The following is a 14758-nucleotide window of genomic DNA, read 5'->3' on the forward strand; positions in this document are numbered from 1 at the left end:
TTTTTATGAAAGTTGAGTTCTTCATTTCTGCCCATATCCCACTGGCCAGATAAAAGTCACAAGGCACCATCCTGATACAAGGGCAGTGGTGGTGGTGCCTCCTAACAACACTCTACATTAAAGAAGAGGAGCACAAATGTTGGTCAGGCAACTGCTCCTGTCTGCCACAATCAAAGTGAGAATTTTAAGGATCCTATATCTCAGAAATGGATGAAGTGTCTGAGATGGAACTTTCAGACAGTCCATGATACCTATATGTGGATTATGATCTTCACTTACCTGACACGTTAGGAATTAAGGTGATCCTAAGTAACTGTGAAGTCAGGATTGATTGAAATATAGTGTAGTTAAGATAGGAAGATTGCAATTTTCAGATAATTGGAGATTTTATTTTATTTTACTTTTTAAAGAGTGACACAGAGTCTAAGGGCCCAATCTAGATTTTGAGCTGGTTTATACTATAATGGAACTTGTATAATTATAGCCAAGAAAACTCTCTTTCCATTTTTGCAAAACTATTGCTACAAGTTTAGCTTTGTTATTGCATGTTTGCCCTTAAAAATGTTTTTGTGCTTGGCAGAAATTATAATAGCGCATGTCTTTACCCTATGGTTTTTATTTTCTATTTGTGTTACTTAGTTGCTTCCTAATTATTTTTGCTTGTTTTATGGAAGCTTAACCTCTCTCCTCAAATTATTATTCTGGAACTGGGTTTGGCTATGGTATGAAATTACCATGAATTCGATTCTCAGCTTTTTTCATTAAGATGCTTTTGATGCCACGTGGTATCAGAATTGGTGACATGTGAAATGTATTTCTTCTACCACCTCCCGTGGAGCAACTCTGACAAGTTACTTACTTTCCATTTTTTTATCTATGAAATTTTATTGGTCCAGTGAACTCCAACAATCTTGGAAGTATGTTGAAGGCAAAGTAGCTTTCTTTGGAGGTTGAAGTCCTTATGTGATTGACCCGGTGGTGTGCTGGAACTGGATTGTACTGGTCGATGAAAGTAAAAATTGGAAACTTGTTCTAACAGCTAATGTTACAAATTAAATATACAAACTCATGATTAAAGACATTGTATTAAAACTCATGATTTACTAATTTTTTTGGTTACATTTTACTGTTGATGTTTTTGAGGTTATTACATTTATTTTGTCCATATAATAGAAATACTATGCAATGGGGTGCTATTGGGCCTTTCTTCCCAACTCTGCATTCAGTGATACCACTTAGGTAGCTTGAAGTTGGCCATGGTGGGTGCTGGTTGTTAAATGTTTACCAGTAGCCCACTGGACTCACCACACAGGTTAGATTCTTCATAGGGTAGTGTTGAGGCTTGAAAGAGACATGTTGTGTCAGGGACATTGTAGATGCTCAATAAAGGGAAACTGCTTTTAAGGTCATTCCTTCAGAAAATCTCTGCCATTTCCATGGAGCCTAAAAATGACCAGTGTTGCTGGATTATTTTAGTCCAGGACCTCCAAAAGGACAGAAGATCTCCAAAAGGACAGAAGTTCATAAAATGGGTTCAGAAATAATTGACTCTGTCTCTTCCAAGGATATGTTAGGGAAAAAATATTTTAAGTGATGTGAGACAACTTTGAATAATTAGGAAGCACTAATTCAAATTCTTAAATTGGAGATTGAGAAGTAGTTTTGCACGGGTTTGCTGGTTTGTGCCGGTGATGACTTTGGGAAGAAAATATGCTATATTCCGGAGGCGTGGTGGTGATTCTCCAGTGCTGGTCCCTAGACAGTGGTCCATGACCAAGTCTTCTTGGGCCGCTGGCAAATAAGAACAATGTTAATAGAATATGGGCAAAAGATTGTTTGTTTTATTATCCTGAGAAGAATTATCTTTTACTGTGAGACTCTGTTTTTCTGGCAATATTTGCATTAATATGTTCTGTCTTTATGAAATGGTGATGGTAGTAGATGGTAGTGGTGGAATGAGAGTTAATTTTAATACCTTTACTTGAAAAGAGCTAGAAGTCATGTTGGTTCTTTTCCCTAAAGCCCTAGGTGGTTTTTTTGTTTGTTTGTTTGTTTTTTGTTTTTAATGTTTGTGGCCCAATGGAATGTAAAGGGCTAGAACAACTTCATGTTGAATTTAAATGATTTTTCTGCAAGCAAATAAGTCTTATAGAATTATTCCATAGGTGACTTGTATCAGCAGCATGGACGTATGTGAGCACTTTCGTTTACTCCCCTAATTGGCTACTTTCATAAAACTGTTGCTAATTATTATTAAGAAAATCAAAGCATAAACAACAAAAAAAAATCTTATCTTTATCTCTTCTTCTGCCAAGGATACTTTCAAAGTCTTGACAGAACTGTTCTTTGGAGAAGAGGCATGCAAAAAGTGAGCCTTCCAGCTTAAAATTGTAATTATGTTTTACCTAAAGTTATATTTGTCACATTCCAGAAGTTCTTGGGTCTGCATCTGGCTTTAACCATTTTTGTCTCCTTGCTAACACTGTTGATATTAATGCCAATTTTAATTTCTTGGCATCACGAGTGCATAAACATATCACACACAGATGTGATTTTGAATAAGGACCGAAACTGTAAATTAGGAAGCAAGATATTAACAGGGTTTCATCACATCAATTCACTCCAAAAAGTGACACAGTGGTACTGAAAAGGTCTTAAATTGCTCATTTCAAACCTACCTCAGTAGCAAAATGCCAAGCGTGCAGTGGATCTGCAACCACGTTAGTCATTTTCTTTCCTCGGTTTCCATGCTGTGTTTGTACTGGGAGCACAGAGCAATGTAATTTAGTAAATTATGATTTGATGGCTGGGCAACAACCCCAGTGTTGAACAGTATTTGGACTATGATTACTTGCTGGCTTTGTCACAGTTGACATTAATTATTGATGGTAGTTTCAGAAATAGCGCATGTGCCAGGAGCTTTTCACCGGAACGCAGGCTCCAGGCAGGAGGGACGCTAAGGAGGGTGGGGGAAGAGTCACCTGTAGCTTGTTTATATCGGAGCACAGCGAGCCTGCACCCAGTGGGCTGTGTGGTACCTGTGTAAAGGTCATGGTGTAACGGAAGGATGAACCGTCAGGCTTATTTCTATCGTGTTCCTCCCCAGGAATTGCACCGAAGGAGCCAACTTCAGCCGGAGCCAGCAAAGACGAAGGCTCTCCAGACTGTCATTGAAATGAAGGTAGGAGCTGTTCACATTTGTCAAAAACAGCTGTGCCTCCGGAGTTTGTTCTAACTTGACGGTGCCTACACTTGAAATGAACCTTGTGTTTCTCTCTAGGCACCCTGGTGGGTGCTTTCCTTCTGGATTTTGTTGCCTTCTTGGGTACATTTAATTTATTGGCCCTTTAATTAGGATGTCTATTCTGGGCAAAAGAATAAAGGGCTCAAGTATCCCTTGGCTGAAAGGAGCTGGGTTCATTTCCAGAGCATGGCCAATGCTTTCAACCCTAGGGGAGGTTTTGTGTGTGCTTTAAAAGGAAATTTCTAAAGCTAGAATAATTTTTTTCCCCTTTTCATTCACATTACGATGAAAAGACACTTTAAAAAAACTAAGACTTGGCAAAGAGAAGTTGCCTTATATGCAACGAAGTCGTTAAATAATTAAAATTATGCTATCAGTAAAATGTACTTTTCAAAGAATAATACTTTCCCAGGACTCCAGTATTTTCTCCTAACCAAGTTTGGAAGTAATAATAACTTATTAAATACTCATAAGGTATCTTAGTTAGCTGTGGAAGCATAGAGATATGTTATTTAAAAGGACCAAAGATCCTCCTGTATAGATTTAGGGCATTTAAAGAACAATGAAATAAATGATGATGGCTAAGCCATGATGTATGATTAAGAAATAGATCTAAATGAAACCCAATTGCTTTGTCAGTATCTAGAAATGTAAATAAAGGTTTTTTTACTTTCAGTGTTTACCAGAAGGAAGCAAATACTGTTTATCTAAGAGTAAATAATTCTTGATTTAAATTGTTTCATGAAGAAAAAAAAAATTATCACAATGATGTTTGCAATCTGGTATTCCAGAGTTTAACACTTGAGAGTTTGCTGATCACCATTAGCCTACAAGAGAATTCTGTAGCTTGCTGATAGGATTGGATAATGATTTTTCTGTCTTTTTTATAGCACATGATTTTGAACTGTCTGCCAAAAAATTCCTAAATCCTGGGGATAAAGAAAATAACACCAGCCATTAAATATTTGGCATGTACAATTCTGACTTGGGATTTTTTTTTTTTTTTTGTCAATGACAATGTCTTCATTCAGTGAATTTTTTTTTTCTTTTAAAGATTTTATTTAGTTACTTGACAGAGAGAGAGAGAGAGAGCACAAGCAGGGGGAGTGGCAGGGAGAGGGAGAAGCAGGCTCCCCGCCGAGCAGGGAGCCCGATGTGGGACTCGATCCCAGGACCCTGCGATCATGACCCAAGCCGAAGGCAGCTGCTCAACGGACTGAGCCACCCAGGCGCCCCCATTCAGTGAATTTTTGTGGAAATAATGTGGAGCATTTGCTTTTAAAACTCTGTGTCCCCAAATGAGGTTATATGAGTTGAGGCACTCATAATGCATTTGCAGCAAATTGGTTTGAAAAATATCGTCAAAGGAACCAAATGCCAATGAGACTGAATAATCCTTGCTAATCTTGCCTCATCAATTCGTTTTGAATTTATGTAATTTGAACTTGTTTTGAAAAGAAACTTATCATTCTACACTTGTGGGGGAGTGTTTCATAACAGATTTCTTCCTTACTTTATACTGGAACCGAACTTGAAACTTGGTTAGGGTTCTTTCTTTCTTTTCTTTCTTCCTTTCTTTCTTAAGAAAAGAAAAAAGATAGAATATTTTATTTTGTTTTACTTTTTTGCAGAGTCCGTCTTTCTTCCACCCACCTCCACGCCTACCACCCCAGTCTCTGGCAGTTACTAATGGAAAAGAGGATATATATAAAATCTATTTCTAAACTATCCTTTCTTTTAAAAAAAAGAGTAAGTGAATTCCAGGAATCTTTGGAGAAACCATGAATGACATATCTTCCAGAGCAGTGGGCATATTTCATGTAAAGGTCTCTATTCAAAGACAATTAATAGCTTTTGATGACTTTTAGAAGTAAAAAATCTGTTTACTTATGACTGTGTCAAGTATCATATGTTTTATTAGAAAACAAAAAAATAAATATACTCATTTAGGCTATCTATATGGGAAGGCATGAAACATGACTTTTAGGGCAGGTTTCACATCCATATATTATCAGTAAATTGAGTCTGGAGTTTTTCTTTTATGGATGCCAATATGTTGATTTATAGAACATATTTTTAGGACAAATGATGATCAATATACTTGTCAGGGAATTGAGCCTGGAGTTTTTCTATTGTTTTTTGGATGTGTATTAATTTACAAACCACTGCCTTCTGTTTTGTCAGTGGAGAATTCTGGGTCCCATTAGCATCTATACTCAGCATGTAAAAATTGAGTTATGGAGGCAGATGGTAGAGGGTCATCTTTTCAGCTGTGTGTGTAGCTTGTGACAGAGGCTATGATCTCCTTCAATTTTATACATTACATCCCTGCGAATTTGGAAGGAATATTAGAAACCCATATTTAACAAGCTTTAGGGTTGACTATCAAATACAACTGACCCTTAAACCTGGTGGGTTGAACTTAAGACATCTTTGTGTTTTAACTTAAACACCTTTGGGTAAACATTGGTGTCATCTGGTACCTTGGCAAGATCTAAAGTTGAAAGGAACTTTTCTAGAGAAAATTTGACCTGTAGTTTCAGGGACATGACATGAATTAAGGGCTTATAAATTACCTCTACTAATCCCTTGCTTCTGAGAGAAACTGAGGGTGAACTTCTGACCCCTCATCTTCTCTGCACATAAACTTTGTATCAACTTGAGAAAATTGTTTATTGTGAAAATCTGTGAAATCTTGGCCTAATACAAGCAGTTTAAGAAACTTGGTCTGGTAGTTTCAGTAGATCTCTACATGCACCTCTGGGCTTGTACATTGTGAAAATCTGTCTCTGTGGGCAAGCACTGGGGAGGGCCATCTGCCAGCATCAAAGTGGGAGTAATTCTCTTGCAGTCATCACATCTATTGCAGCCAGTTGAGCCAGGGGGATTAAGGTCATCTGAATGAAAATGAAAGGAAGCAAAGTGAATGAAGTTATTTGTGATTTATCTTCTTGCAGGAGGCTCCAAGTTTTAATTCTCATCCCTGTTTGCTCTAGCAGGTATGTTCCAGGTTTGCACTAGAACATTGTGTGTATTTCTCACAGAAATTAGTTTTCTTGTAGATGGTGCAATGCTCCTCCTTTTCTTGCTTTTGTGTCTAAAGATTCTTTACTAAGCTCTTCTTTTCCACTTTTATGGAGAACTGTCAATAAAAATGGTAGTTAAAAAACTTTTTCCCTCTTTTTTTTTAAATGTTAATTCCTTTGAAAGAAAGTTTTAACCTACTTTTATTATAAATTTGACATGACATAAAGATGATGTCTAAAAATTTCACTTTCTTAGGTTCATTCATAAAGTTGTACCCAGTTTCTTTTTAAGAAAATGAATTATAATAACAGTACTTGTCAGATAATCTTAAAATTGTTTTCTTTGCTAGTTAAATCTTCCAAGTGAATGAAAATCTAATTCAAAACGGCTAAAGCCAAAAGGAAATTTATTGGCTCACTCAGCTGGAGAAAAACAGGGTATTGCTTCAGGCACAGCTTGATCCAGGGGATCAAAAGATGTTAATGATCCGATTTTCTCTCATTCCATTCTATAGTTTGGTTTCCTTCATGTAAACTCTAATTTCAGACAGCCCCTGTCTGCCCATCTGAGCAAGATGGCTATAACAGCTCTAATAATCACAAAAGGAAGGGATAGGAAGAAAGTTGTGTTTTAAGAAAATGCAAAAAAGAAACCAACCCCAGAATAATGATAATTACTGGGATGGGGTGTAAACTTCACTCTAAACTTAACAGCCCAGGCTAAAAAGGAAATACACAAAGTTTCCTAGTTCTCATTTGCTTAATAAATTAAATGGCACTCATTCATCAAGAAAAACAAACTTTATGCTAGCACTAACTTCAGCAGAATTTATCAAGTGGGACCTAAGTGAGTGCCATAAGGGATTTAGTAAAAGTTGCAGAAAATGTATTTGATTTGGTGAACTTGTTATCAAAAGTGGATTAAGAAGCTAGGAGCATAATGTCACTAGGTGACAGAATTTCTGTGGTAACTAAAGTGAGGATTGTAGGTGTTTAGCTTTCTAGTCACATGACCAGCCAGGTGCTTGTGTGTCATGAATGGTTCTTCTTGAGTAGCATTTGTTCCCACCAGGCTTTTCTATGGGAAATGAGCATTGAGCAATTCAACATTGAGCTTGACTAAGTTGCTGATTTGTAGTTGTGCTGTTTATCAAAGAATATGACTTTGCATTCAGGTGCTAAACTCCAGTGGTGGGGTTGATCTTTTGTTATTAAAACTAAAGACCAAGCCTTGTCTTCCTGCTCAGGCAGATGACTGCTGTTCTTCTGCATGGCTCGGAGCTGAGCTGCAGTTGGGTTCAGTTTCTCTTAAAAGATATGCTGATATTTGGTCAAATTCAGCCAATTCAGTTCCACTAAGCATGGAAGGGATGCACTGGAACATGGAAAAGGTAAGAGCCACAGTGGCAACTTTTCCCAAGGTCACACATCTAGGAAAGGAGGGATTTCAAGTTCAAACCTAGGCCACTGAATGCATCCCAATTCCCAGTACGAACTTAATTCAAGTACTGGGATCTAGTCAAGAATACCACTTTGTGGCTGAAATGTTTTCTTTGGCTCTAAAGCCTCCCTATATTTATTTCTTCCATTTTTTGAACTCTTACCTGTTTGAGTCTAAATACTGCACTCTACTTAGAATGATTTCTTCTTTTAGGATGAGATGTTCATAGGAAATTTGTTTCAAGCCTAGTTTTTCTAGCCAAGTCATTATGATGGCTTTTAGGCCTTAAAACTATGCCCCACTCTGTTTGTGGCTGTTAAAAAGAATAAGAGCAATAACAATAAAAATACCACCTTGCCCCATTGGTGACAACCCACAGCCTGAATACCACTAACCAGGCATGGGAAGCCAGATGCAGGGCACCTGACATATAATAACCTGTGAGTAGGCATAATTAGCTCCATTTCACAGATGAATAAGTTGTGTTTTAGGGAGGATAAGCAGCCTGCTAAGGTCCTACATCTAGGCAGTTGGCAACTGAGATCTGAATACAGGTTTTTCCTCCAGAGTTCCTATACTTTGTATTCCTTCAGTCTGCTTTTACTGAAGACAGCCCATAGGTTCAACTGGTTTTCTTTCAAAACTTTTTATTTTGGAAATTATGCACTGGAGTTTGTATCATAGAATAGGTTGAGGCAGCTCTTGAGAGCTGGAGAAGTCTCTGGTATTTTTGGGAAAGTGTTATGTGCTTTGTGCTACAAAGCACATCCTTTTTACATGTGAATGTTATCAGCCCTCCAAATAGGGCTCCAAATTTGTAATCTACTGCCAATGTATGCCCTGTATTTCCTCCCTGAGTTTTAAGTCTTGCCCTGAAGTCTTTATAACAGTTGGAGCATAACTCATTCAAACTTGCAAAGCCTTGTGTTTTTGATTTGTGTTATCCATTTAATGATACCAGAAATTATCCTTTAGCTTATTATTTTTTTTCTTGAGAAATTTCTTCATCTTCTCATCTTTCAACTTAAAAAAACTTTGTCCCATTTAACTATTTTCCTTAAATAAGGGGAAAAATGTGGGTTTTCAGTGATAGCCAGAAAAAGCAAAATGTCAAGTTAAATGTTAGCTCTGGATGATATATAGTTGTTATTTGGAAGCAAGGAAGACTTTAAAAAAAAAGAGGAGACTTCTTTCCTTTTTTTGCCCAACTCTTCTTATAATGTGTTTGAATATTTGAGTTGCCAGTCAATAATTCCTGCTATGAACAGGTTTAGTTTGTGTGAATTTAACTCCTGAAGTTGAATCACAAACACCTGTGTTGACTGAGTAGCTATTTTGTGCACAGCACCATGGTAGACCTTTCAGAATAACTGAGCCCTCAGTTTTTAAGGGGCTAATGGAGGGAAGTACATAAGCCAGGATCTAAGAATGGCAAACTGGACTGCAGGGGCTCAGAGGATATCAAATGAGAGAGGGGCAGGGAATGATTCCTAGAGGAGGTAGCATTTGAGGAGGGCCTTGAAAAGTTGGCATGATTTTAATAAAGGGGAGAGGGATGGTTTAGAAACAGCAGGAACTGTAGGAGCAAAGGCAAGAAGGCTGGAAAGTATGAAGAGTATCTGGGGAAGAGCAAGTCATTCAATTTGGTTGACAGAAGACTTCTTAAGTTCAAAAAACAATAGAAGATCAAATAAAACCATAATAAGGTGAGAGAAAAGAAATAATAAAAAAGTTGAAATCAGTGAAATAGAAATCAAACATATACTGGAAGGGAATACCAAGCCAAACACTGATTCTTTGAAGAGATTAACAAAAATGACAAATCCTGGTTAGAATTATTGGGAACAATAGCTAGTATCAGGATTGAAAGGGGACATCACTGTCAATCTTATTGACTATAAAAATATGAGGGAATTTTAATAACATTATGATAATAAAGTTAAAATTTTAGATAAGTTCTTTTAAAAATACAACTTGTCAAAACTGCATGGGAAGAAATAGAATGTCTGAGTAGTCCTAAATATTAAAGAAAATGATTCTATATTTAAAATCTTACCACCAAAAAAAGCAACCCCTAAATCCAAAAACCAAACCAAAGGAAAAAATCTGCAGGCCCAGATGGCTTCTTCGGTTAATTTTACTAAGCATTTGAAGAAAAAATTATCATTAGTCATACAGAAACTATTCCAGAGAATAGAAAAAGAGGGAACACTGTCCACTGTATTTTATGACGCCAATGTAACCTTGATATTAGTACCCAACAATGTCATTACATGAAAGGAAAATTACAAGCAATCTCTTTCATAAAGGTTGATGCAAAATATCCTACCGAACTGAAAATTAAATGACATGACCAAGTGACAATTAAATGACATGACCAAGTTGTGCTTATTCCAAGAATGCAAGGTTGGACTAATATTTGGATATCAATCAATATTATTTACTACATTAATAGGATAAAGGAGAAGCATAAATGTAATTTCAATAAATGCAGAAAAAACATTTGAAAAATGCAACATCTGTCCATGTAAAAAAGAAAAAAATGCTTTTTTGCAAACTCAAGGATTTTCTTTTCTTTTCTTTTTTTTTTTTTTAAAGATTTTATTTATTTATCTGACAGAGAGAGACACAGCAAGAGAGGGAACTCAAACGGGGAATGGGAGAGGGAGAAGCAGGCTTCCTGTGGAGCAAGGAGCCTGATGCGGGGATCAATCCCTGGACCCCGGATCATGACCTGAGCCGAAGGCAGCGGCTTAATCAACTGAGCTACCTAGGTGCCCCTTCTTAATTTAATGAGAAGTAGCTATAAGAAAACTACAATCAACATCATATTTAGTGGTAAAATATTGAAAGCTTTCCTTATGATATAAAAAATATGACAAAACTGCCTATTGCTGTCACTTCTCTTCCATAATGTTCTGGACATCCTAAGTATAAGAATTGTAAAGAAAGAAATAAAAGCACTTTTACTGACAGGCACCATAATTGTGTGTGTGTAAAATCTCAGTAAATTCATATATAAACAATTAGATTAATAAACGAATTTAGCTAGATAGCTAGTCAGTATTTTAAAAATGAATCATATTTCTACATGCCAGTAACAAACATTTACAAAGTGAAATTTTGAAAACAATATCATTTACAATGGCATTAAAAAACCCAAAATATCTAGAAGCAAATCTAACTATGGTGGCACAAGACTCAAATTTATATAGAAGGTTCAAAACAATTAAATGTGGAATAACCAAAACCTTGAAAAAAGTGAAATAGCTATCAACAATGGAATAGATAAATAGTGAAATATTCATGCAATGAAATGCTATATGGCAATGAGAAAGGACCAGACTATTGCTTCATATAACAACATATTCAATACCCCCAAAACAGCATTGAAAGAATCCAGACACAAAAGAACACATATCATATGATTCTGTTTATATGTGTGTATTCCAAAAATAGGCAGAAATAATGAATAGTGTTAGATGTCTGGATATTGGATAATTTAGAGGAGTGAGGGGTTATGGAAGCTGGGTGGGGGGCATGAAGGAAGCTTCTGGAGTACAAGTAGTATTCTATTTCATGATCTGGTTTGCTTGTGTCCAGGTGTGTTTACTTTGTCATAATTCTTCATGCTGAAAACTTATCATTTGGCTAATTTTTTATGTATAATATACTTTAAGTAAAAAGTTCATTTAAAAATAAAGGAAGAAAAATTTATCAGTAAAAAGACAAATAATCTTATCAAAAATTTGAGCAAATGATATGAATGGGCATTTTTCCAATGAAAATGTACAAATGGCCAATAAGGACATGAAAAGATGTTCCAACAGGAAATGCAAATCAACCCTCAATTAGATACAGCTTATCCCCCACTAGGATGGCCAAAATAAAAAAAAGACAGTAGCTAACAAGTGCTGGGAAAGATGTGGAAAAACCATACTCTCATATTGGTGGTGGGAATGTAAAATGGTTCGGTCCATTTTGGAAAACTCTTTGGCAGTTCTTCAGAATGTTAAAAGTAGGGGTACTGTATGACTCAGCAGTTCTCCTCCTAGGTGTCCACCCAACCAAACTGAAAACATATAAAAACCTGTACACAATAGAGGGGGGAAAGATGGTGGAGGAGTAGGGGACCCTATTTCAACTGGTCCCCGGAATTGAGCTGGATATCTACCAGACCACTCTGAGCACCCACGAAACCAGCCTGAGATGTAAGAAGATCTGGATCTCTCCAAACAGAATAGTTGTAGGCGGTTGGTTTTGAGGTATGAAGCGGGGAGCCGTGATTCCGCAGGCAGATACCAGAGGATAAACGGCAGCAGGAGGGTGCCTGGCCGTGGGGATCCTACACCGCCGGTGAGTGACAGCCTTGCGCGCTGCAGACGGGCACAGACTCGCAGACTGGTAGCAGCCGGGAAAGGACTTTAGGGCAGCCCCTCGGGCGGAAACCCAGAGCAGCAGGGTTGCACCTGCAAACTGCAGCCCCCCGGAGTGGAAACCCGGAGTGGGGGGTCGCGCCTGTGAACTGCAGCCCCCAGGGCAGAAATCTGGAGCGGCGGGGTCGTGTGCGCGTGAACTGGGAGCGGCTGGCAGTTTTACAAGCACAAAGGGCAGAGACATGCCCCGACCTGGAGGCAGGATTGGGGGCACTGCAGAGGTGTGCACAACCCAGGCTGCTGCAGTTTATAGCAGCACGGTCAGAAACAGAGACAGTGTGGCCTGGAGAGCTCACTGAAGAATAGACTACGCTCTCTCTGCTCTGAGGCAGAGGGTGGGAAATGGTCTCTTCTGCTCTGACTCGCGGAAGAGATGTGGAAAGCTGCCAGGGAAAGCCGCCAGAGAACAAGAGCCCCAAAGACTGATTCCCGCTGAGCCCATTCCCCACCACAGGGGGGCAGGGAAACTCCGCCCGAACAGGGTTGCCTGAGTAACAGCGCGGCAGGCCCCTCCCGCAGAAGACAGGCTGGGAAAATGAGAGGCCAGCAACCCTAAGGTCCCAAGAAAACAGGTGCATCTTGCTTGGGTTCTGGTCAATAATTTGGACTCTATACATTCCCTCAAACACCCATCAACAGAATGACTAGGAGGAGGAGCCCCCAAAACAGAAAAGACTCAGAGATTATGACTTATGCTGCAGATTTACAAATGGATGCAGATACAACCAAGATGTCGGAGTTGGAATTGAGCTAGCAATTGTGAAGACAATGGCTAGAATGGAGAAATCAATAAATGGCAACATAGAGTCTCTAAGGGCAGAAATAAAAGGTGAATTGGCAGAACTTAAAAATACTATCAATGAGATCCAGTCCAATCTAGATAATCTAACAGCTAGGGTAACTGAGGCAGAAGAGCGACTAAGCAAGCTGGAAGACAATATCTATTGTCTATTTATCTATTAGATAAAAAGGGAAAAGAGGAGGCCAGGGAAAAACAACTCAGAATCCATGAAAATAGAATCAGAGAAATAAGTGACACCATGAAGCATTCCAATGTCAGAATAATTGGAATCCCAGAGGGAGTGGAGAGAGAGAGAGAGGACCAGAAGATGTATTTGAGCAAATGGTAGCTGAGAACTTCCCTAATCTGGGGAATGAAACAAACATTCGAGTCCTAGAGGCAGAGAGGACCCCTCCTAAGATCAAGGAAAATAGGCCAACACCCCAGCATGTAATAGTAAAACTTGCAAATCTTAGAACCAAGGAAACCATCTTAAGGGCAGTTAGGGGGAAGAGATTCCTTACGTACAGAGGGAGGAACATCAGAATAACGTCAGACCTATCCACAGAGACCTGGAAAGCCAGAAAAGCCTGGCAAGACATATTCAGGGTACTAAATGAGAAGAACATGCAGCCAAGAATACTTTATCCAGCAAGGCTTTCATTTAGAATGGATGGAGAGATGCAGAGATTCCAAGACTGGCAGAAACTGAAAGAATATGTGACCACTAAGCCGGCCCTGCAAGAAATATTAAGGGGGGGTTCTATAAAAGGAGAAAGACCCCAAGAGTGATATACAATAGAAATTTACAGGGACAATCTATAAAAACAACATCTTCACAGGCAACATGATGACAATAAAATCATATCTTTCAATAATCACTCTCAACGTGAATGGCCTAAATGCTCCCATAAAATGGCCCAGGGTTGCAGATTGAATAAAAAGACAGGACCCATCCATATGCTGTCTACAAGAGACTTATTTTGAACCTAAAGGTACATCCAGACTGAAAGTGAAGGGATGGAGATCTATCTTCCATGCCAGCGGACCTCAAAAGAAAGCTGGGGTAGCAATTCTTATATCAGACAAATTAGATTTTAAACTAAAGTCTGTAATAAGAGACACAGAAGGACACTATATCATTCTTAAAGGGTCTATCCAACAAGAAGATCTAAAAATTGTAAATATCTATGCCCCCAGCATGGGAGCAGCCATCTACATAAGCCCACTGTTAACCAAAATAAAGAGTCCTATTGATAACGATATGTAATTGTAGGAGACCTTAATATGCCACTCTCAGCAATGGACAGATCATCTAAGCAGAAAATCAACAAGGAAACAAGAGCTTTGAATGATACATTGGACCAGATGGACGTCATAGATATTTACAGAACATTCCACCCTAAAACAACAGAATACTCATTCTTCTCGAGCACACATGGAACTTTCTCCAGAATAGACCACATACTGGGTCACAAATCAGGTCTCAACCGATACCAAAAGATTGAGATTATTCCCTGCATATTCTCAGATCACAATGCTCTAAAACTGGAACTCAATCACAAGAAAAAATTTGGCAGAAATTCAAACACTTGGAAGCTAAAGACCACTCTGCTCAAGAATGTTTGGGTCAACCAGGAAATCAAAGAAGAACTAAAACAATTCATGGAAGTCAAGGAGAATGAAAACACATCGGTCCAAAACCTATGGGATACTGCAAAGGCGGTCCTAAGGGGGAAATACATAGCCATCCAAGCCTCACTCAAAAAAAATAGAAAAATCCCGAATTCACCAACTAACTCTACACCTTAAAGAACTAGAGAAAAAGCA

General features: G+C 38.3%; 1 protein-coding gene across 1 annotated transcript in view; it reads left to right on the forward strand.

Annotated features, from left to right (window-relative positions):
- Nucleotides 1-2922: 2922 nt before the first annotated feature.
- Nucleotides 2923-14758, forward strand: part of LOC118006082 (ERC protein 2-like) — a 113457-nt gene continuing 101621 nt past the window's right edge. The window contains exon 1 of the mRNA XM_034998692.1: nt 2923-3181. Coding sequence (XP_034854583.1) covers nt 3068-3181 — 114 coding nt within the window. The 5' untranslated portion in view covers nt 2923-3067. The remainder of the gene's footprint in view (nt 3182-14758) is intronic.

The sequence above is a fragment of the Mirounga leonina genome, unplaced genomic scaffold, assembly GCF_011800145.1.
Source record: "Mirounga leonina isolate KUSES-001 unplaced genomic scaffold, KU_Mleo_1.0 Mir_94, whole genome shotgun sequence".
NCBI classification, from domain to species: domain Eukaryota; kingdom Metazoa; phylum Chordata; class Mammalia; order Carnivora; family Phocidae; genus Mirounga; species Mirounga leonina.